Genomic DNA, 25,391 nt, shown 5'->3' with positions numbered 1-25,391 from the left:
TGCAACAGATTGTTGGTTGACACTGGAAGTCACAGCAACTGTCAACTACAAACTGCCTTATGAAGTATTGTTCCCCAGCAGAGAGGACTGGATTCTCCAGGAGAAGAAAACATAAGGATCAGATAGTTGTTGTTTCACAGATGGATCAAGAACACCTTTCGGTTCTGGTGCAGGTGTTATCAGTCGCATACTCAGGAGAGAGATATCAACCTGCCTTGGAACATATACGACTGTATTCCAAACGAAAATTTACGCTATTGAATTATATGCGAAGAGTTTGGAAGAGTCCAACCTCATACACAAGTCGAAAAAAATACTTTGGGGTCATCAAGCGGCGTTGAAAGCTCTTGACTCTTACCGAGCAACATCTAAATTGGTAGCAAATTGGCAAAAACGACTCTTCTCGATAGGAAGACTCAACAGATTGTCTCTGGTTTGGATTCCTGGCAATACTGGCCAGGAATTAGGCTGCTGATTCCCTTGCAAAGGAGGATGTTGCAAGCAGCTTCATTGGACCAGAACCTGTCTTTGGCATCGCTATAAATCGTTACAAAAATTTTCTTTCAACAGAGATGTGAAGGTATTCAAAAGACCTTTAAAACAAGGTGCCACTCGACCTACTTTCCCTATCTAAATAAGGGTCGTCGGACGCACCCCTCCGAGGGAGTGCGTACTACAATAAAACCTGATTAGTCTGAAAAGTGTCCCCCTTCGATTAGAAATCGACTTTTTTCGAGCTTTTTTTAAAAATCTTACTTTTTATATTCAGAAACGGATCTGTTAAGTTTTCGTTGTTACACACTGTATAGTTGAACATATTTGGAAAATTCCATAAATGAGGCACATCTGTTCCATTTCGAAATTTTGTTAGTAGTGGTAATTTTTTCAATAATGTTGGCGCTTTCTGTATTGTACAGAAGAGTTTTTTCAGAGTCAACTCTGTCAAAACTTTAACCTTCGATTCATGTACTGTTTAAAACATCCCTCATTGTCCTACATCGATATTTTATGAGAAACGCATTAGCTGTAGCTTGAGAGGGAAGACAATATACATTACCCCATTGGTAAGGGTAGAATGTGGAAAACTGTGCACATGTGCAGTGACCTAGTCGATATTTTCCCATTTTCCATAACCTTCAACTTCTGTTTACTTGTTTCATCGAATAAACCACTGTGATTTTGTTGTAGTCGATATATTCATTCATATATGCTTATATTAATGGTAAGTTGAATGGTAGATTAAAATTTTTCACGCTACACTCCATAAATTCGTTATGGAGGTGCAAATTTGATATACAGGGGCTATGGCGATTCAAAGTGATGAATAATCCGCAAGGCTCAAGTACAGACGATTGTTATTAGTTTTATTTTTTGGTAACTTCATCTTTCGCAAACAAATAATGGAAAACATCAGAAAATAAAGTGAATTTCAATTTTTCCCAAGAAATATCCATTCATTCATCAATTTCTATTTTGTCCCCTGCAGCGTAATCTTCGTCAGATGTGATACATTTGTTCCAGCGGTTCTTCCAACCCTCTTCCAACTTTTTGCTATGTCCTTGAGCTCTTGCCAATCATCCCAAAATGCCATCCTTCCGTGGCTCTTTTCAATCTTCAATAAAAAGTTGCAGGGGACCGAATCTGGTAAATACGGAGGTTTAGGCATGATTACCACTCCGTACTTTTCATTCAAAATTCATGAAAACATTAAATTCACTATTGAAATAGAAGCAGACAACTCTACCAATTTCTTGGGCTTAACAATTAGTAGAAAGGACAACAAACATGATTTTTCAATTTATTACAAACCGTCCTATACGGATATTACTATACATTACGATTCTACCCATCCTCATCAACACCAAGTAGCAGCTTATAATAGCATGATTCACAGATTAGTCAATGTTCCTCTTTCAACAGATAATTTCAATAAGGAACTTAATATAATCAAGCAAATTGCGGTTAACAATGGGTTTGAAGCTGAATTAATTAACAAAATACTTGCCAAGAAAGTCTACGCAAAAGCGATTCCTATTGATAAGGTAGATAATCAAAATTATAGAGCTTTAACGTATTTTGGACAACCAACTGAAAAAGTGGCTTCATTTTTGAGGAAAGGAGATATTAAAATTGCATATAAAACAAGTTTGGGAAAGTTAGTTTGAAATAATAAAGACAAGACATCCAAGAAATCATCCGAGAAATCAGGAGTATATAAATTGAAGTGTGGAACGTGCCCTAAGGTATATATTGGTCAAACTGGCAGAACATTTAGGAATCGAATCCAGGAACATCATACGAGCTATGTAAATAATAAAACAAATTCAACATATTCAAATCATCTTCTAGAAGAAAATCATATCTTCAACGTAGAGTTCGAAATTTTGCACATAGAAAATAAAGGTTTGAAACTGAATCATTTGGAAGCAATGGAAATTAATAAACTTAAAAATTCAAACATTCTAATTAATGACCAACTAGATTTGAATAGATCACCATTATTGAACTTGTTTTCTTAAAATCCGAAAAAGAATTATTATTGATGAAGATGTGTGGTGATATGCTTTAGGTAATCATAATTCAGCAGGTACCTTAGGTAGAGGTTCAGGTCATTTTTGGAGGTAGTCTTAATTATGGTTACCTGTAGTATATGAATATTAATGCAAGAACAATTTGAACTATTCGAACACTTGAGAAAGCTACTGTGCTAGCGTGTGCTAGTGATTATATTTTTTCAAATAAAGTTTGTGGAAATCAAATTGTGAGCTGTAGTTTTTGAAACGTATTTTATGTGTTTTTCAGTAATGCTAATGGAAAGTTCACCCCAAAATGTCCAGATCTGCAATACCAACCCAGATGGATCCATTTCAAAAGATAGCAGCGATTGGATTAGAATAGCAGAAGAGGAATTACATGAAACTCCTGATATTTTCAAACGGGAACTAGCGGCTTTACGTCGTATGGTTGAAAGTAGGGTATTTTTCATGATATATAAGTTGATTTTCCAAGAAACAGAAATTTAGAAAACATGAATATTGCATAGTCTATTATACCGGGTGTCCCAAAATTGAAGAATCATTTTAGTCCAAGTTAAAAATTGTCTAACATGTCTAAAATATCTCAGATCAAAATGTTGGACGGGTATTTTTAGAATAACTATACTAATATAATGATAATATGTTTATTTACCAGCAATAGAAAGAGTTTCCAATACATTATATACAATTTCAGATAGAATACAAAAAAAAGAAAAAACCATCAAATATAGTATTTCCAATACCAATTGGAACACCACAGAGAAGGAATTCCCGCCTCGGCATGGGCGTCGGCATATTATTTTTCAGTGGTAGTTATTCATTTACTCATTCTTACAATCATAGCAATTGATCACCCCATGAAAAAGTTATCTCAACTGAATTTTTCCTCCATGGGTAATTATGAAAAACTTCGAAATTTAAGGTAGTTGATTTCCGAGTGGAAAACTCTAAAATACAATGGAAACACAAATAATCACACCGAATTCTCGTCAAACATATTTTTACAAAATGATAGAGGCGAACAAAATTGCTAGAAAAATCAAAATTTTTCTTCGCTATATTCGGATGAGGTGGAATCATCATCGGGTTGAATAACGATCGGATTTATGGAACTTTGCACATAATATTTGTTCTCTTTTTTTATAACGTGGGCCACACACAGTTCTTCCACGCATCTTTATTAACTACTTCATTCTCCACTCGCCTTATATTGTCAAGCACTACATCATTCAAAGTCGGTGACTGATTACATTTCCGCAAGCTTTCTTTCATTGTGGCCCAAACCATTTAAATTGGATTGAACACACAATAGTATGGAGGCAAACGTAAGAGATTATGACCACGTGTTTCACACATCGAATCAATAATATATTCTTTTTTGAAATTACGTTGTTTTATGGTTGCCAGTAATACCTTTTTCGTTGGAATCTTCTCGGGTATTTCCATGTCATGATTTCGTTTAAAATTAACAATATTTGCTTTTTTTGTGTCATTGTTTCGTATTGTAGTCAATAACCGAGAATGATACGAAGCGTTATCCATAACAATAATCGAGTTTGGAAGAATATTTGGGAGAAGTTGCTCACTGAACCAGGTTTCGAATAAAGCCGCAGTCATATCTTCGTGCTAACCAGCAGACGAATCTATTATATTTTTGGCCGACAGAAGAAAAGCGTTAGATACGAAACCACAAAATTATAATACGTTTTCCCCTTGAAGAAGGTGTGTTCAAAGCATAATACTTGCTTTCGTCTACCCAGCCATATTTGACAACATCATGGGTGTCAAACCAAGTTTCGTCGAGGTAGATTATATGTCTGCTGGATTCTCGGTAGCTTTTCATTCGCCTCAAATATTCTTGTCGGAGTTGAACAATGCGTGTCGATTCCATTATAACCATCCTACTGTTCAATTTTTTATATTTGAAACCACAACCCAATAAAGATTTATAATTATAATCGGGATAGTCGAGTAATTTATACCAAATCATTTTCAAGGTTGGTACTTCATTTTTTTGGTATATACCATATATTGTTCGTCGAATTACATCTTTTGTAGCACCATCAACATCTGCGAATTTGTTATTCCTTTGTTTTCGTTTCATTGCATGGTCAATGACATCCCCTATTTTGATGACTCGAAGAACTGTCGAACGAGATAGTTTCGTTAACTCGCATATTCTATTCACAATAGCATTCTGTGAAGTGTGACAGTTTTCCTTCTTCAAGCATTCATGAATATTTAAAATTACTCGATGAACTTGAACATGTAAGTCATTATTTCCAAATTCCGGATCCCTGTCGATTGACACAGATTCCTCACACGTAATGTTATCATTTGTTTCAAAAGGTCTCCATAAAGCCATAGTGATGAAAGTACCAAAAAACACTAAGATTTTCACAAAAATCGGTTTAAACGATGAGATTGGAACTTTTGGCGTGAAAGTTGAAAACTTTTCCGAGAGATCAATTACCCTAACACCAAACTGATATTTTTGCACTCGACGCGCGTTTCGCTAACAAGGTTAGCATCTTCAGGAGAAACAAATTGGTACTGAATCTAAAGACAAGGGTTAGCTGTTTATATACCTAAAGTTTTTTTGGTCCGATGTGGACTTTGTATGTTGAATGATGCAAACAATGTTTTTTTGCAGATGACACAAATTTGGCAGTGCCTAACTACGATCAGTTTTTGGTGAGGTTCCTTCGGGCTAGAAAATTTGATAGCAAGAAAGCTTTCCACATGGTGAGTGAACAGTTTATTCATTTTTTTTTATGAAAATTATCTAAAATTCATCTTCTGCATCTCACACATATTCACACATACCATCAACGCTGGTGTTCCTCAGGAATCCATATCCAAGGACAAACAAACCACCAAAACACCAATATGCCTTAGCACAATCATGTTGCTGGAATTTCAAAATCTCCTTCTCAGAAGTTGAGAAGCTGTAGTGTTTGTGTTTTGTCCTTGAAAAAAAAATGTGAATTGTAGAAGTGATAATCCCCACTTGGTTCTATTCGAAGCTTATGTTGAAGCTCTGATATATTTCACTACTTATATGTCAACTACCAGGCTGTGAAATGTTTGATTTCAATTTTTTCAGCTGCAGAGGTACTTCTTGATGAAAATCCGATGTCCAGAACTTTTTGGCTGCCCTCTACCTTCTCAGTGTAACCACATATTTGATCTGCAGGCACAAAATTTGCTGCCCCAGAGAGATCGGTTGGGAAGACGGATATTCATGATACGAGTAGGTGAGTTTCATTGCAGACTTCAAATATTTTGCGTGTGGTTCTTGGTATGATACTCATGTTCAGATACGTATGAAGTTAGTTGAAGGATTTGGTCTCATCCATCTCCTCATGCTGATAACTTGGTCCAGAGAACCATTTTGCATGAATGGGTAATATACGAGGGTGGTCCCAGAAATTGTTGGAGTGATGTTTCGAGTTTGAAGACGCTGAGATGTTGAGTATTTGTTTGGCAGCCATCAAAAGCGAACGGTAAATTTGTAAAAATTAAGAAAAATGTTATGGGGTATATATCGTTACTTTTATATAAAAGGCCTTAGCCCAATCAATATGGAAGCTGTGCTGGATTCTACTCTGGGTGAGTCTGCTCCTTCGTTAACAACAGTAAAATATTGGATAGCAGAGTTTGAACAAGGACGTACGAGCTGCCAAGACGAACATTGCAGTGGTCGACTAGATGAGGTGGAAACTCCAGAAACGGTGAAGAAAATCCACAAAGCGGTACTGAATGATCGTCGACTGAAAGTGCGCGAACTAGCGGAACTGCTAAGCATTTCAGAAAGTGCCGTATATCGTATATCTTCTGGAAACTTGGACATGAGGAAGCTGCAAGATGGGTACCGCGTTTGCTCACACTCGAGCAAAAACAGTGCCGTGAGGATGTTTCAATTGAGTGTGTGGCAAAGCAGCAACAAAGCAGAAGTCTTGCGTCGTTTCATAACCTTCAATGAATCATGGATCATCACTTGAAACCCAAGACAAAAGAATAATCAAAATAGTGGACTCAAAAATGAGAACTGGCTTCAACCGTTTCATCTGCAGACAAGGTCATGACATCGGTTTTTTGGGATGCAGGTGAATACTTTTCATTGACTATCTTGAAAATTTATTGCAATGTTTAAGTGAAGAAATTGAGCAATAACGGCCGCAGTTTATAATAATAATGATTACACTAAGGCAGAAATCTTAGCCGCACAGATGCAGAAGGCAGAAGGCTCACTGCGCTTGCTCAGGGCATATGATTCTCGGACCCAATGATCAACTGATACCATTTTGGCGAACTCGCTTTACCATAACATCTGGTCAAGCAAGAGTCCAAACAGGGCGGGTCACTTTCCGAAGAGGGGGTATTTCAGGGTGATTTCCTCAGTCCCCTTCTCTTCTGCATCTCACTATTGCCATTATCCGTTGCGCTCAGAAACACTCGAGGGTATAACAGTGGCACCCTCGGAAACCAGAGGCACAAAGTTACCCATTTGTTTTATATAGATGATTTTAAACTTTATGCCTCTGGAGAGAAGGATCTCCATCAGTCCTTGAGGGTGGTGGAAAAGTACACGCATGCTATCGGGATGAAATTCGGGATAGACAAATGTGCAATGGTCCATTTCAAAAGAGGTCGATGCGAGGACTACGGAGAGGATGTGCAGCTCGTAGATGAAAGCATCTTACACCATCTGGATACCGGAGAGACGTATACTTACCTCGGAGTGGAACAACGCCACTCACAAGAGGTAACAGCAATGAAAAACTCTCTCCGCAGCAAGTATCAGCACAAACTTCGACAGATCTGGTCATCGAAACTGTCGGGGAAGAACAAAGTTGCTGCAACAAATATGCTTGCCGTTCCAATCTTACTCTACTCGTTTGGAGTAGTGAAGTGGACTCGGGAGGAGCTGTATCAACTCGACGAGAAGACCCGGAAAATGATACATCTCTATAGGAGTTTACATCCCAAATCGTCCGTTCCACGGTTGTACTTCCTCCGACAACAGGGAGGCCGTGGACTTTTGAGTTTGGAGTGTCTACATGACAGAATGGTGCCAGATACAGCCTGTAAAGTCGTCAGGAGTTAGGATCCCCTTCTCTGCATAGTCCGTGACCTTGAGAGAGCAGGAATTTGAGCATTTCTCTTTAGGGCAGCTGCCCGAGCAGCTGATGAACTCGGTTTAGTTCTCGACACTGAACGAGGTGACCACAACTCTGACCCGAGTTGGAACCTGTTCAGCAAAAAGCTCAGATAAAAGCCGCAGAGATTACCCTACTTCTGCGGAAACACAAGGATAAGCCAATGCATGGGGTCTTCTTCAAAAACATTGGAGACCTTGGCTTATCAAAGCGCCTGACCTTCGCTTTTCTCAGGTCGAGTGGAATGAAGTCGGAAACTGAGGGGTTCATCATGGCTTGCCAGGATGGTGTCTTCAACAACTTAGTCTACCGCAGTCGCGTGATGGGTATAGAGGTTCCTGACACAAGGTGCGGGGCCTGCCGCGAGGCGCCCGAGACTCTAATGCACTTGCTATCAGCATGTCCAGCATATGTGGTCTCGGCCTATATCCATCAACAAAACGCAGCCCTAAGAGTGCTATATTACCATCTACGACACTCTTACGGTATTGACGAGACACCGGTGTTGCCCTACGCTCCGGGGAGGAGGAAAAACGGATAAAATATCGAGATTTTCTTTTCGAACTCCGCAGATTCTATCCATATCACTCTGTCGAGATGGTTGTTCTGATTATTGGAGTCCTTGGTGTAATGATGTCCTCTCTACTCTCGATATCAATCACCTCAAAATAATATACTACGCATTGGTACAATCTAGGCTCCAATATGTCATACTCAGTTGGGGTGGCATATTAGACGTCCACCTGAAAAAAGCTGAGGTATTACAAAAAAAAAATTAAAATTATGTACAATATATAGAATGAATACTCCTCTAATTATATTTTTAGAGATTCAAAGCTACTTGATGTACGATAGTGATATATGTATATATGATATTGTATTGTTGGCTAAGAAAACAAAGTTGTTTCATCAAGACAATACACCAGCTCACAAATCCATTATCGCAATGACCAAAATTAACGAATCAAAGTTTGAATTGCTATCTCATGTACCCTATTCGCTAGATTTATCCCCCTCGGAGCATTTTCTGTTTCCCAACTTGAAAAAATGGCTCTATCGTCAAAGTATTTCCAACGATGAAGAAGTAATGTCGGCAGTTAATGAGGAGAAAGACAGTTCTTATTGTTGTAAATCATGCCCGAAAGGAAATAACGCTGGCCGCCACTGGTAACCATAAACCAAACGTGACGTAGCTGAAAGCGTGGGAATATCCAATGTTACCTGCCGCTCGAGAAGCAGCAAGAAATATGCTACCGATGTCGATGGAACTTCGGCGAAAATTCTACGATTTTCCAGTGCGATATTTAAACGCTGGCTGCAAGCCTATTCGGACAGTCAAGTACACAGTGAAGTGGATGTTACAGTGCGGTGCGCGAATGATTTTCAGTTGAGGTGTTTGTTCAAGTGAAACAAAGTTAAGTTTGAATATTCAGTGTAGTCAATTATTGGTGAACCCACGGGAGAAACACGTAACATTATTATAAAAATGATATCGAACTCATTGAACGTAGTTGGCAGAAGTGAATAGAGCTGCACGGAGATTCCAAATTTTTTTTGTTTTCTCTGTTGAGGCGGCTACCTCTAGGACCACACTTGTAGATCTACTACTCCCTCTAACTACCCCTATCGTTTCTCAATGGGGGATTTTACCGAACCTTTTAGACTACGTCCGAATATTCTCCGACATGTCAGATAGTTTGGAGAAGTTTTAAAGCATTTCACAACACTCAACAACATCCCGGAGTATTCTGGAATGTGGTAGAATGTTCGGGCACAATCTGGTATATTCAAAAGCAACCCAGGTGTGGAAGGACTGTTTTCAATTGAGGAACTTCCATTCCAACGAATTTTCATGTCATCTAAATTAAATGCGCCTGATTCAGCTGCACTCCTGTATCTTCCAGATAACTTCGACTCCAACAAGGTGACAATAGACGAAATTTTCCGCACCAACGTCTTGGCCTTGGAACACATCGTGCGCGAGGCGGAAACTCAGATAGCCGGGATTGTGGTAATCCTGGATATGGCGGGACTAAGTTTACAGCACGCCAAGTTTTTCACGCCGTATTACGCAAGGAAAATGGTGGAGCTGGTGCAGGAAACTTTCCCCCTGAGGTTCAAGGGTTTCCACATCGTTAACGAGCCGTTCTACTTCGACGCCGTCGTGGCGGTGTTGAAACCGTTCTTGAAGGAGAAGATTAGAAAGAGGGTGAGTTGGGAAATTATGAAATTTCATCGAAGAACAATCGATTCAGTGTAGTTGTATCGCCAAGAGCACATACATGAATAACTTCAGTAAAGAATCCTGCACTGACGCCTGTCGGATATAATCTAACGCCTTTCGTGGTATTAGTCAGGGGAGTAGTTATTTTCTGATAGGTGTCAGTCCATCAACCTACAGTGTAGGTAAGTTGAGACTGACATGAACGAATTGTTCTTTCAGGAAATTTGATTTACAGGCGCTCAATTTGTGTAGTTTTCTTTCTTATACGAGGAATTTGGCAAAATTCGGATATGCGGTCGGTTACCTCGTTCACAGGCAGATGGGGCGATGGTAAACCTGTTGTTTGTGTTGTCCGCTTCAGCCTAGTTCAAGGAATGCTACTCTGAGGGAATTCGATTTTATTTGCCAAATATTTGTATAAAATTCTCTCCATCATAAATATTGTGATTTCATGGCGAGTAATGGCATATTAAACAGCCTAACCTTTTATTGCAATTTTTGTACTTTTTAGATGTTTGCATTTTCATTTTAACATTTTCCATTTTTACTTTTTTTGCATTCTATTTTTATATATCACCTTTTTAAATTCTAACATGAATATATTTTTACATTTTAACATTTCTAACATTTAAGATTTCCACAACCTTACATTTTCATAACCTGAATTGTCAAATCCATTTTACTCTCATTGTTCTGATTTATAATGTGATCATAAATCAGACACAGGGTGTCCTTTGTGGGTTTTCTGAATTTGTTCAGATTGTTCAAATTGTTATTGACTGATCCTTGTACTGAAAATTGAATGAATTCATATTATTATTATATATATTATTTGTGAATGAAATAATTTCCATTTTACACAAGTTATCAAACTGTTTTTCTAATTGATATTTCGTCAATGCTATTTTTTTTTATCAAAGTGAGGCTTTTTTGTCAATGAGTTACTATAAATTTTTTTCTTTATGTTTCGATTTCATGAATAAAGTACAGTTGTTGAAGGCCTAATTATGTTATCTGACGAATATATTGATTTGAAACCCCACAATACCTCTTTGGAATTACTGAATCATTCACAGTTCACTTCGTAGGACAAACTGGCACATAGTCATGAAGTAATATATTATTTGGAAGTACACTTCAGGGTCGAATAAAAAAAAGGGGGTTTTATATTCAAAATAATGGAGAAGAATTGTTTTGGAGTTTTAATCCCCCCAGTGAAGGAGTCGTTGCTCTTTGATAATTTTTGGGTTCATAACCTACCACAATCTTAAAAATTAATGAATATAGATCAATACATTGATGGATGTAGCCGTACTGAGTGGAAGTAGATCATCATGAGAAATGTTTTCATACCTCTTGTATTTGTAACTGAAGTTATTGCAGTTTCGTCCTACAAGGACTTCCATTGTATAGGATTGAAAATGTCCTCATAGGACGAATCTACAGTAACATTACTCACAAATAAAAGTGGTAGAAAAACATAGAAAGCTTTATTTCTCATTTTTCATGAATCCCAGATCATTCCAGACTGTGGAAAGTCAAGAACCCAAGAACATCTGCCAATTTCATCATATATATCAAAATATTCAGGTTGTACTATTCAATATGAAATAATTTTTGGAAATCTCCATCTTTTCTTTACATTTTTATCTTACTTTGGTATCAATTCATTTAATACAACTCTGTAATATAACACAGGATATTTATCCCGTTCAGTTGAGGGCTTTTATACGAAAAATAATCGAGTTCAACAGGAGACTATTTCTTTTTGAACTCTTTCAGTAGTTCCTGTCATTTGAGAGATGTTGGGCTTAGGATCAACTGAAAAAAAATCATCATATTTATGCCTATGGTATTATTGGGTTGCTTTAAAAGTTTTTTCCGCTCTTGTCCATATCTCCTCAGAAAAGAAAACCATGGGGGCCGATCCTGCTCCACAACAACCCTTATCCGCACGGTTCACAAATCACTATCCAAAAATCAAACGAATTGAGCTTTGAAGTAATGCCTCATCCACCATACTGCCCAGACCTCACGCCAACCGACTACCATCTTTTTACTTCGATAACTTTCTTACCGGTAGAACTTTCGACAATCAGGACCAGGCATGAACGGCCGTCGTCAACTTCAACGAACCCTGAACACACAATTTAATGCTGACGGGAATAATTTATACGTGTTACGTTGGCAGAAGTGCACTAATTCGAATGGCGCTCATTTGGATTGAATTGAGTGTGTATTAACTGAGCTCTTGCTCTTGCTCGGTAGCTCTTGCGATGCTTGTGGCTGGTCTTCCCTCCAAATTCGGCAATTTTGCTTGTTAACGTACCTATCCATTCAACCAGAAATGAGCCGTGGTCTTGTGGCTCCAATTCTTGTACCAGCTGTATCTTATAGGGTTTTACACCCAAATCCTTTCGCAAAATTTTCCACGTAGTGGAATAACAGAGGCCTAATTGCTGCGAACGGCGGCGAATCGACATTTCACGGTCATCACGAACACTGGCGGATATAGTCGCAATATTTTCTTCGGTCCCCACTCTACGTATACGTGTTGGTGGTTTAATGTTTAATAATGTAAACTGAATTCGAAATTTAGCCACAAGCTTCTGAACAGCTCGGAAGAAGTGCAAGCGTTGTTGTTCGTTAAACAATGACACAAGACACGATTCAAGCGTGATCTATCATAAACAGTGTTGCCAAACAGATACCAGCAAAAAAATCGCTAATTACAAACAGATAAAACTTTTGAAACAATAATTCGAAATAGTCGATAAACCTGAGGAAGAATCGTTTACTGTATTCCTTAATGAACAATTTTTTCAGATAATACTTCACGGTAGTGATCTCTCATCGCTACATGCCTTCATACCAAGTGATATTTTACCCACAGAATACGGAGGAACAGCTGGATGTTTCGATAATAGGCCATGGTACATAAGTTTGCTAGCCGAAGAAAACTACTTCAAGGAATTGGAAACTTTTGGATATAAAGTTCATGTACAAGAAGATTAACCGGATCCTTGCACTGGGTTGGAGTCGTAATGAAGTGCAACATTTTCCACGAAACATAGAATTCATTCAATCCGATTCCTTATGATTAGAGTATGCAGTATGTCCAACTTCACTCAAAACCCTATAACTGTTTGGATTTGGTGCTCCAACAATGCTTCTGCTTGACTTAGATCTCTGAAAATGGCACTAAGAACTCGAAACATTTCACTGTTCAGTTTTATTCTTAGATTTTTGTTAATTTCAATTCACCATAATCTGAAATGTTCTTATTATTTTTTATGTGCAGTGTGTCCAATTTTGGCTCTAAAAACCCTAAATCTGTTTGGATTTGGACTTCATAAATGTCCATAACGTATGGTTGGTTTACAAACTGAATAGGAGGAGTTCATTTCGAAATCAATTGATTTCTTTCTTTCTTTCGAAGATTTCCACATTTTAAACACGCTTTTATTAGATTCACTTGTATATTTGTTTGTTTATAACCGACGTCTTTGGACTCGATTTTGACAAACTGTAAACGGACAGATTCATTTTAAAATTTGCACACTTATCAACAATCAGTAACAATACAATAATTTCATAAGTTTATCTCATTATCCTGATCAAGATCGCCAGGATTAAATAATTTCCTCAGACAGTCTCTGTGTGAGCAAGGGAGACAACTACACTGCCTGCGCCTGCATATATATTTAATATTAAAAAAATAATAGCAAGTCAAACTGAAAAGTCGAAAATAAATAATAGTTTACAAAACTAAAAAAGCACGCTTTATTAGCAACACAAACTGAAAAATAAATCGAAACTAATTTGAGATTGTGTTCAACATCGATAACAAGTCCTATGGCTTGTCACTAATGACTTTTAATAAGTCTGAGATCAAAACAAATCTATTTACGAATAAATATAGTTTAAAAAACTAAAAAACACGCTTTTAAAGAACATCGAACTGAAAATTTAAAAATATTTTTTTTTAAATAAGCTTAAAACAATATCGAAAAAAAAAATACAAAGCGCCCACGCTTTTTTCACAATATTATTAATATTTTTCATTCGTTATAGTTTTAAGCTTATTTGAAACAAATAACTTTTCATTCCGATGTTCTTTAAAAGCGTGTTTTTTAGTTTTTTAAACTATATTTGTTTTCATTTACGTGCAGCGCCATCTGCTCACGAATGGATCAAGCAATAATGTCGAAATATGAAGGAAGTTATGTACAGCACCATCTGCCCGCGAATAGATCAAGTGATAATGTCGATATATCAAGGAGGTTACGTAGAGCGCCATCTACTCGCGAGTAGATTAAGCAAGGAGAGTTACAAACAAAAAAATATACATACATACAGGTGAAGATAATAAAAGCGTGTTAATTGAAAAAAAAATTCTGATTTTGAAAAGCCTGGGGTGCCAAATATCCATTGTCATGAATATTTGTTTACGAAGTGTTTGCCATATTGGAGCCATAATAAAAATTGAACTTAAAACATCCCAGGGCTTTTTCTATACAAAATTTCTATTGGTGGTTGAAATACTCTGTTTTCTATGATGACGGAATCTGATAAGTTTTATAAATGACCAGCTGAGCGCAAATTGTACCCAATAATTTTGTATAATGGCGTCAGTATATGGATCAATAAAAAAATCAGTCTTGTTCTCGAAAATCACCATGCTTCAATTATAAACGAGTCAAGTGGACTTTTTTTAGAGAACTAGGGTTTCTATACTTTTTTTAATGTGCCCATTTTTATATGTTTTCATTTCAATTTTGGAAATAATTACTTATGTGGAAATGTTGACGACGGAAAGTTTTCAATATACTATATAATATGTTACTGCAATACATGCGACTACAATGTTATTTTGTAAGCTTTATTGTTATGTAGATATGAAAATTTTGGTATTTCGAGATATTATACATCTTCGAAAATGAAAATGAATAAATGAATGTAGTTATCATATTGCGATTTCATTGACTTCCTTCAAATATAATTGCCACTATGGCAACAAATTTTTTAAATCTCATAAAGACAGTAACTGTAATGTACAGAATTTTATTCCATCCGCAGAAGTTGATTGATAGGTAATTCACTAATGCTCCTTCATAACATACAATTTGGAAAAAATAACCAGCACCAATGTATAGAGAACGAAATTCCCTGTCAATTGGTATAATAATAATGGTAATATTTATTTGCCTACGTTATATAATACAATATGTTTGTAGCAAGTCATGTTTGGCTTTACATTCAAAATGTACTAGTTAAAATTCACAAGCAAATAAGAACAGTCACATATGTAAAAACTTTGGAAATCAAAAAGAAGCAGTGACTTGTGTGTTACCACAAAAATGTGTTATGAAGTCATCGACAGAATAGAGAAATAATTTTTCAATTTTCTCTTTTAAGTATTCAGACTGAGCTCTTTGGATTTTTTTGCGATAAGTAAAGACGAAATCGTTTGATATTAGTAGTATTTATTGTCTAATATCGTCTCTTCATAAACAAGTTGTTCAAATATTACTACAAAGCCAAGATATGTTGTAAAAATATTGCCAGGATTTGAACTATCGACCTCCAGGTCAAGAATCGTTCGTTTTTTTTGGTATCGCATAAAAAGCGTAAAATTTATGCTACTCGCAAGCAATGTTTATAACCTCTTAAATTTTCCGAAGATGGGCTACGTGAAAAAACAATTGTAGGAAAAGTGTACTGATACAAAGTTTCCACCCAAAAATTAAACATTTAAAGGAAAGCGAATCTGTAGGGTACTTTTTCAAAAATACCACCAACAATCGTCGCAGATACTGATTTTATTGTCTCCTCAATGCCTTCCTTCAACTCATCATTGATTGACTTCCACTCGTCGTTCAACAGGTTGATTGTGCTGTCACCTGAAATGAAAATGAAATTGACATTGTTTCTGCGTCAACAACTATGTTGGTCGGAGACATCGAGATAGTAAACTGGTGTCAAAGAACACAACAAAAACTTGGAGGGTTGAAAACATCTGGAAATCGAAGGCTGGTTGTAAATCAAATTGTCTAAAAGAGCAATTGATATATTTATAACATATTTGTCATCGCCCTACATGCCTATGAACGAGGTAACCAACCTCATATCCGATTGGCCTAATTCCTCGTATAAGAAAAGAAAACTTCACATATAGTAAAGAGAATACCTAAACAAATTGTTCTTTTAGATAATTCAATGTTATGCCATCGATTTCTGAGCTATCGCTGATTGTTATGTAACAAAGGGTGAACTTTACGAATATCGTGATGGTCGTTTGCAAGTTTGAAATAAGATTACTCACCTAGTAACTTGTCACCGTTGAACAGGTTTGTGAAGTTGAAATATGCTCTGGATACTTCATAATGAACGTGTTGATCAGCTATCTTGACGAACTGTTCCCCTTTTTTGTCAACTAGGTCGTATTTCAATTCATATTCAACAGTCACATCAGCTGAAAAGTGAATGAAACTATTTTACAAAAATCAAGTCGATGAAGATACTATTCGATATTGTTTCCGTTGAATTATAATAATCGTAATAGTCGTAATGAGATTTTTCTTAGTTGAAGAGTACTTATTCAATATAGAGGTAATAAACAATTTTTTCAATTATTCACAGTAAATTAAACAATAATGATAATCGACAAAGTAACAAAGTTTTCAAAGAGCTTGATTCAAAAAAATTGTTACTTCATAAATCCCCACACATGAAAAAAAAAACTGTATATGCTGTAGAATTTCAATTTGTTCAGTGATTTTTGAAAAATCCGTGACTTTGCTAACTTTCTCACTGGAAGAACCTTCGCCAATCAAGAACCAGACAAAAACGACCGTCGTCGACTTCTTCAAATCATGAGTACACCATTTTTATAATGACACAATTAATTGGATTCTTCTACGTTGCTTAAAGGCACATATCCAAATGGCACTCATTCTGACTAAATTCAATATTCATTGATATAGTAGACTAATGAAAACGGACAAAATGGACGTTGCTCAAAGGTACTTATCCAAATGGCCCTCATTTTGACTAAATTGAATATTCACTGATATAGTAGACTCATGAAAAGGACAAAATGGACGTTGCTCAAAGGTACTTATCCAAATGGCCCTCATTTTGAGTAAATTGAATATTCACTGAAATAGTAGACTAATGAAAACGGGCAAAACTTTCGAAACAACCTAGTATTCAAAAGGAAAATCCAATTTTCGAATGAACAGAAAATCTAATCCACTTGGGTTTTTCCCAAGGGGACTTATCCTATATATTTAAACATTTTCAGATGATGAAGGGGAGAAAAATTTGCCTGAAAATGGAACACCCTTTTGTCCATATTGTTTGTGACTTACTTGCAGTAATATTAGATTCTCCTTCTCCTTTTAAAGAAAGCACCAGGATTCTCCCATCCATTTCATACTTCGATAAAAGGGTATAACTTGGCACTGAAAAATTCATATTGACAACGTGTTCAGTCAGATTGGCCCTGAAATGGAACGTATTTTCATTGGTATTTGAAGTACGTGATTCAGATCAATTTTGAAAACGTGGAGTCTAAATTCCAACTTATTATTCGATCAACTGACAAGTGTCAGTTGATCGACTAAAACAAAATATTTCTAAAAAAAAAAGAGAAGCCCCACTCAATGCCCTCTTCGGAAGCCAATGAGGTTGCCCGTTCATCAACAGCTCTGTCAATAATATTCGGAACGTTCTTCTGTCGCCACAGCTGCCGATTTCCATCCTACCTGTCGTGGGATTTGGTCTGATGCCATAATGGTAAAAAACGAATGTCCCGTGTTTTTCCCAGGATCGTCCAATGTAAGATAACTCTAAATAGGTCTGAATTTTACAACTCAATAGACCGATGAAGAAGAGCTTACCATGGGCCTAACGTTATCAACCATTCACCAAGCGGACCAAAACAGAGGGCTTAGACAGTACCTCTAAAACTTCGAGGCGGAGATATGTGGGAGTAATACTAAGTTTCAGGCTGACCTGAAACCAATATCTGAAGAGTACCCAGATGCCTCTACGGAAAGACATGGTGGCTCAAACCAGACACCATGGGTGTTGGATCCATAATAACGTATGCGTCTATGATTCCGTGGGTTGGGTAAGTAGGGGAACGGCCAGGGGACTGGAAGCCCCGTCCGGGAAGCAAATGTAGCCTTACGGACGGGGCGGCTTTCACAAAGGCCGCCGTGGGATACCTCAAGGTTGCCAAAGAGAGTGTCTCTTCGGCGAGTCTTGGCCTTCACCCGCCGATATAAAGGAGATGTCTCCTACTGACCTGTTCACCTTCCTGGAAAGGACATAATGGACGATGACCTAGAAGGACAACTCCTCGAGAGGATGTACAATCGGTCACATGTGGCCTCACCCACCCTCGCTACTCTACAGATCTAGATACAGATGCGTCTACTATCTGGTGGCTAGAGATGAAACAAACTAGCGCTGTTGAGAAACTGATCAGGATACAAAGACTCGCATGTCTGGAGCAACTAAAACCACTACTACGAGGGGTACTATTTATATTTCGGGAGTAGCAAATGATAACAAACATTTTTCAATGAAAACGGCTTCATTGTTTTTCGAAATATTGCCATTGATGATCAATAAACTTTTGCAATCTCTCAAACCATTTGTCAAAGTGATTTTTCCATTCCTCTTGAGACACCTCCAAAACATGGTTTGAGCGCTTTAACTACATCTTAGGCGCTCGTAAATAGTTGACCACGCAGTTTACTTTTGATATTCGGGTACAAAAAGTCTTCGGGTGACGAATTAGGACTGTATGGAGGACGAGTCTTCAATTCGATGTTTTGGGTGCTCAAAAATGCAGTGGTTTGAGCCGATGTGTGAGAGCTCGCATTGTCATGATGGAGATTGCTTTGTCTTTGGCGGATAGTTTGACGAACTTCTCCGAAGACTTCCGGCAAAAAATGGTCGTGTACCACTAGGAACTGACCGTTCTACGTTGCTCAAGCGGAACGGTGGCCACATGAACATTTGGTTCGTTGTGCTTCTTCCACTAACACTTTTGTTGGATTCAGCTCCTCTTTGGATACCCAAACGGTTTCAGAAATATAAATAGTCCCCCATCTTTATATTTTGTATTTTCAAACTAATACCCTGTACATATAAATCATTACAACTTACTTCACTCCCGTCACTTCCAGTTTCTCCAGTCCGTATATGGAAACATTTTTGAGACTGATCTTGAAGTTTCCGGGGGTATCTACAGATATTATGTCCAGCTTCATTGGAAGAAAATTGGGGATTCCATAACGTCGGTCCCCTTTTAGAATGTAAGGGAGTCCATTCTTTGCTTCTCTCAAGCCACATTCATTGAGGTTCGGGTCATCTTTATGGCAGGCGTTCAAATACGGTGCTGAAAAAAAAATACTTTCAGTTCTTGGTAGATTGTTTGTAAACAATTAAATCACTTGTATCAACACAAAATATGAACCATAGCTACATCAGCGTTTGTACGTCAGCAACTGATGATCAGTTTGAATTCGTTGAAAATATTGATGCTTATATATTTTCAATGAAAAGCTTTCATTTAACTTGACTTGTATGTATGTTAAGAAATCTAGCAAGTTTAATTTGACCCACTTCCCGGTATCCGATTGACCTGAAATTTTGCATGCTGGTCCAATTACAGAGCAGGTAATAAAAGAGTATAATAAATACATCACAAACAAGTGACTATAAAGACAACACATTTTATATTTATTATAAGTGACACAATAATTATTTTAGGAAGTGGGATTTTATATTTGACAATTTGCAACTGAATATATCTAAATTATCTCTAACAGAATTTTTCACTTCACAAATGGTATGGATCGGAGAATTCTCCAGTCAACTATGCTTTTGACAATTTTATAGGTTAGTGCAACACTATAATATACACGCCTTTTTTCGAGACTGCAAAAGTTATGGTTTTGTAGCAATTCAGAGTGGGTTGTTCCTACTGGAGGATAAATGCCATCGGTTTTTCGGCTTAGCAGTTTCAAAAATCGTCGTTGAATTGCTTTTATTCTATCAATGTGATATTGATAAAAGGGGCTCCACACAACTGACGCGTATTCTAACTTTGATCTCATGAAAGCATAGAATAAAGTTTTTAAGGTCAAAGTTTCTTTGAAATCACTACTGTTACGTGCAATTAATCCGTACAAACGACAGTAGTAGGTTACAACATTATCGATATGCCTATTAAATGCTAGTGCAGTGTCGAATATGACGCCTAGATCAGTAAATGTTTGTGGTCTCACCAGGAAAACGTTATCTATTGAACAATCAAAGATCAAGATATTCGTTTTCAAACTGTAGGACATGACCTTACATTTATCCGGGTTCAGTAACAAGTTATTTTGATAACACCATTCTACAACCCGTCCTACGTTTGCTGAGAGGTTCACACAATCATCTATGTTCTCAACGAGGCAGTATAATTTTAGATCATCGGCATATAAAAGGAAATACACATCTATAACATCTGCAATATCATTAATGAATATATTGAAGAGCAACGGTCCCAGATTTGAACCTTGTGGAACACCGGAAGAAGCACTAGTACATATTGTTTCGATCCCGTAGGTAGGACTGATAGAGTGTGATTAAGAATGGATATGATCCAAAGGCTACTAGTCTGTTCCGTAGAATGCCATGGTCAAGCCTGTCGAAGGCCTTAGAAAATTATGAGTAAATAACATCAGTTTGGGCCCTATTGTCAATAGATTCAGAAATATGTTGGGTTAAAGTCAGAAGATTGGTGACTGTTGAACGATTTTTCATAAAACCGTGTTGGTTTATACTTATATTGTAACTAACATGCCGATATATAACTCGCTCCAGCAGAATCTCAAAAACCTTTGCAAAGTTGCGAATAATAGAGATAGACCGATAATTTGAAATATCTCGTCTATCTCCTTTCTTGAAAATGGGACAGACTTTTGATGATTTCCAGATCCTTGGTATTGTAGCCGATCTTAAGCAGATATTAATTAGTATAGATAGAGGACGAGCAAGCACAAGTGCACGATCTTTCAGGATGTCATCTGGACCAGTGGTCTTCACTGAAGCTTGATATATCAAGAAAGTGATTATTATCAGTCAGATCAGTCATGATCCATTTGTCCCTCTGACAAAAACCAGCCCAAAGGGTGAGGAAGCAAGGCTCCAGACTGATTAAAACGACGATGACTATCGGCGTAGCCTGCAAATCTCTAATAATGCTTCTATTATACCAAGGAGGATATTTATTTTCGGATTCAACTGTATACTTGGGACAGCAGCGATCAGAAACATTATAAAGTTTTCCATAGAAATATGTAGATAAATCTTCTGAGTCATTAAGAACTTCCAAGAAGGTCCAGTCAATATGAGATATTTGATTATACAGTTGTGGATAGTTGGCTCTTTTGAAATCATAATTATTCTGGAAACAGGAATGCAGTTTATTTTTGTAGTTAGCCTTCGTCTCAAGTACACAAGTAATATCCAAGGCAGGATGATGCTGATCTTCGACTACGAAAGGATCATTTGATTTCTCCACATGACACTCTCCATCTATTGAGTTTATTGTAAACAAAGTTATTTTGAGATAGGTCAAGGATTTGTAAAGAGTTATTGAGAATAGTAATTTCCCTATTAGTTGTACCATGATTAAGATGGCTAGCATACCTTTAAATAGCTCTTCGTTTGGGGGTCTCCCAAAGTGTTATCAGTCGATTGTGGCGGCGTTTCCGTGAAACTGGCAGTCTAGCCGAACAACATCCAGGGCGAGGACGCGCTACAACTGCAGTTCAAGACCGATTTTTGGTCTTAACCGCAAGAAGACAACCGACAATCACAGCACCTGAGTTGTTTAACGTGTTGCCGCAGACGCACCAGGTAACCATTGGTCGTGATACTGTCAGAAATCGACTGCATGAAGCAGATCTCCACAACAGAAGGCCACTTAGATGTCCACCTTTGTCGAGAGGCAATCGCGGTAGAAGATTAGAGTGGTGTCAAGAACATCAAAACTGGGATGCAAATGATTGGGCCACAGTTTTGTTTACAGACGAATCCAGATTTGGATTTCATCCAGATTCTCGTCGAGTAAGACTGTGGAGACGACCTGGAAATAATGAACGTTTGAGACACGTCCAGGAAGTCCACACATACAGAGGTGGTACAGTAATGCTATGGGGCGGAATCATGATCGGCGGCAGAACCGATCTCGTTTTTCCAAATCGCTCCCTCACAGCTCGACAGTACCTCGACACCATTCTTCTACATATCGTCCGTCCGTTTGCTGGTGCTGTTGGTGAAAACTTCCACCTAATGCACGATAATGCTCGTCCACATGTCGCGCGTCTAGTGACTGTCTGGCTCACCAACGAAGGAGTTGATGTATTGCCATGGCCAGCACAATCACCGGACCTGAATCCCATCGAGCATGGGACATGCTTCAACGAAGAATTACTCCGCATATGGGGAACATTCACACAACGTTTCAATTCAGAGAGCTTTTAATTGCTGAATGGGCAAATGTACCTCAACAAGACATTGACAATCTCATTTTGTCGATGCACAATAGATGTAGGGCCGTAATAAACCAGCGTGGAGGCCATACTTTGTACTGATTCCAATTTTTTTTTGTATTATGATTTTTTTTCGGGGTTCCAAAGAAGAGCCATATTTTTTTAGTTTTGCTTATATGCGCACCCAGTATTTTTGACTATTTAATTGATTTTGTTGTAAGTTGCATTCGTTCAATAATCACCCGTCAACTGTTTTTCCCTAAAGCGATCTAAAAAAAATTATTGCCATTTTTAAAAATATCCCTAGACTTTTCCGATGTGTGTAGTTTATCCTAATAATAGTTTTTCCCGTTCCTTAAGTTTTTCTGTTGAAGGACTCTCCGTTTTATAGATGGACTTTCGTATTGATCGATAAATATCGATTGGAACTGTAAAATATAAAATAGATTTATAATTATAATTAAAGCCATAATTTCGATTTGTAATTGAAATTTTGTAATTAGGTAGGCACCTACTGAACTTGTAAGCAATTCATAATGTTTGTTATTAAATAAAAGTGCCGTGAATGCTTAAAATGTGGAACTGTGACCTTGAATGATTTTTTTTCACACATAGGGTTTATCGGGTTTGAAATTTATTGCAGTACCCAGTTGATCTGTCAGAATTTTTCTTGATTCAAATTTCAACTGACTGAATATGTACAGATTTCTTCAAGGCATCGCGACAAGCTTTTATTATAATTTCAATTCTCTAAAGTCATACATGAATGTGGTTAATGTGATTTAAAATTTTATTTCGATCTTTTTGGGGCACTCAAATAAAAACTTGTTTTTTTATCATTATTTTATTCGTACTTCTTTCGAATGTCATCTTTAATAATAAACAAATATTCAGAATGTGTTCAGCTGTGTTTCTGTTTTTCCAACAGACGAATGCAATTATGCGAGTATAAATAAACTGATAATTAGGAATATAATTGAGTCAAGCACCATTGATAATGAGCGTTTGAAATTTACTACTACGAAAACTAGCAGTAATTCACATATTGATTCCTTTATTTGCATCAATTACCTTCCAAAGGCCTCACATGTTTGACATTGGCCTCTATTGCTAGAGGTAACTGGTTGATATGCATGTTTCCTTGAGTTTCAGATTACTTGGAGATATATGATAGGTAGAATTTGAATAGGGAAAAAGCTGAATCAATAATCCTAACCGCTCTGGATTGAATCATTCTAAACAGTTCATCTCGTCTTGTGTTCATAGATCTTCCACTGGAAAAATCCTCACTAGTCATCTCCAGCTAATGATAACGCTGAATTCCAGTGTTTTAGTGTGGGTAATTTGTTTTTAATATATTGAGATTCAGATGACAGTTTCGTAGTGTTCATCAATCAGGCTACCCTGATTTGATACCCCAAAGAAGTAGTTGAAGAAGATACTGCTAAAAGTACTTACCAGATTCGTGTTTCCCTCCAAGTTTTTACGAGACAGAATCATTACTCATCCAGAAACAAAGAAACCTCAGTGGTGTGTGTTGTTCTGAAGGTGTTCAGCTGAAGAAATAGACAAAACTCAAATGAACTAGTCGAGAACGAAATCAATGGTAAAAGAAAAGAAGAACGACCTGGGCAGAGAGTAGAACTCAATATCAACAAGGCGTTTGGTCCTGATAAAGTGTCAGTCATCGTACTTGAAAAGTGCGCAAATTTATTTTACAGACTTCTCAAACTGTCTTACAGAAAGGGGGTTTGACTCGTTGTTGGTGCTTGTATTCTCTTCTTCAAGAAAAGGGACGAATAATTCCAATAAGAACAAGACAACAAAACAAACAAGAAATGATCAACCACAATGTCAAAACGATGAATAGGACTGAATTCCACAAGAAGATTCAGAATGAAAATCAAAACGGGAAAACCATGGAGCAATGAAAGAACAAGAAGAAGAAATAACACTATAATATGACCACAATGAAATAGGGCAATGAAAAGGGGCAAATAGATTCAAAATGGCAACGAAACTTTTGAGAATGAAAACTCTAGAAGGAATGTGAACAACAGTAGGTTAATCGAATGTGGAAACAAAAACAAGACATAGAAGCAAAATGAAAAAATTGGGAGAATGTGGATGGAAATATAAGGAACAATCTACAAGAAGAAAGCAGAACAAACATTGAAATATCTAGTGTACAAAAGGTTACTTATATTGATAATTGTTTTTAAAGGAATGCAAAAACTTCACCCAAAACGAAGAATTTAGAATTTAGAGCAATGAATTTCTTCTACAAGATTTGGGAGATTTTTGTGAAGCTTCTGGAAAATGTTTGGAAGTCTTCGGTTTTGGAAAGTTCAAAGTCGTCTTTCCACAATTTGTTACATGGTTAATATTGTACCGTCTCTGATTCAGAATATTGGCCCACAATTCACTTGATACGTGAGTTATCAACTTTTTTAATGATCAGAAACGAATCTTCTTCAGATCATTCAGGTCTGAACCAAAGCGAGCCTTCCTGAAACAACTACTTGCACTCACAAGTCACTCATCCTAAAGAAAAAGTGTCCATTTATCCGTTCTCCAAAGAATGAATAGACTGATAATAGATAATAGTTTACAATAAAAAAAGGAATGAAATATACACCAGAAGTCTATTGGAAATATTCATGAATTATGTTATGTAAAACAATCACCGTGAAGTAGAATTCGATTCGAGAAAGTGGATTCTTTGAGAGTGGACCGAAAAATTATGTCAGGGATTCTTCACATGAGTATAAGTGATAATGAAGCCTCAATTTCTCTCGAAAGAATACGAAATCTGATGAAGAAAACTGTATTATTTATCGATTTACTGAAAATATATATTCATCATTTGAGGTTATGATTTCTGTTGCAAGTATTTCCACTTTGA

General features: G+C 37.1%; 2 protein-coding genes across 2 annotated transcripts; one reads left to right on the top strand and one right to left on the bottom strand.

Annotated features, from left to right (window-relative positions):
• The first annotated feature begins 870 nt into the window (after positions 1-870).
• Positions 871-13,904, top strand: LOC111513597 (alpha-tocopherol transfer protein-like). The gene is made up of 6 exons (XM_074184943.1): positions 871-1,222; positions 2,803-2,970; positions 5,191-5,282; positions 5,644-5,794; positions 9,604-9,908; positions 12,750-13,904. The coding sequence occupies exons 2-6, from the start codon at positions 2,805-2,807 to the stop codon at positions 12,936-12,938; spliced, it is 903 nt and encodes a 300-aa protein (XP_074041044.1). The 5' UTR covers positions 871-1,222; positions 2,803-2,804; the 3' UTR covers positions 12,939-13,904.
• A 1,485-nt stretch (positions 13,905-15,389) lies between these two features.
• On the bottom strand, positions 15,390-23,962 carry LOC111514825 (protein takeout). Its single transcript, XM_074184944.1, has 5 exons — positions 23,945-23,962; positions 19,107-19,338; positions 17,297-17,430; positions 16,249-16,398; positions 15,390-15,826 (listed from the first exon to the last, which is right to left on the bottom strand). Exons 2-5 carry the CDS (start codon positions 19,208-19,210, stop codon positions 15,678-15,680), a joined length of 537 nt encoding a protein of 178 aa, XP_074041045.1. The 5' UTR covers positions 19,211-19,338; positions 23,945-23,962; the 3' UTR covers positions 15,390-15,677.
• Between the last annotated feature and the right edge of the window lie 1,429 nt (positions 23,963-25,391).

This window comes from Leptinotarsa decemlineata, unplaced genomic scaffold, assembly GCF_025532065.1.
Source record: "Leptinotarsa decemlineata unplaced genomic scaffold, Ldec_3_MD MMD2_tig00026361_RagTag_RagTag, whole genome shotgun sequence".
NCBI lineage: Eukaryota > Metazoa > Arthropoda > Insecta > Coleoptera > Chrysomelidae > Leptinotarsa > Leptinotarsa decemlineata.
This window is presented reverse-complemented; position numbering and strand designations above follow the sequence as displayed.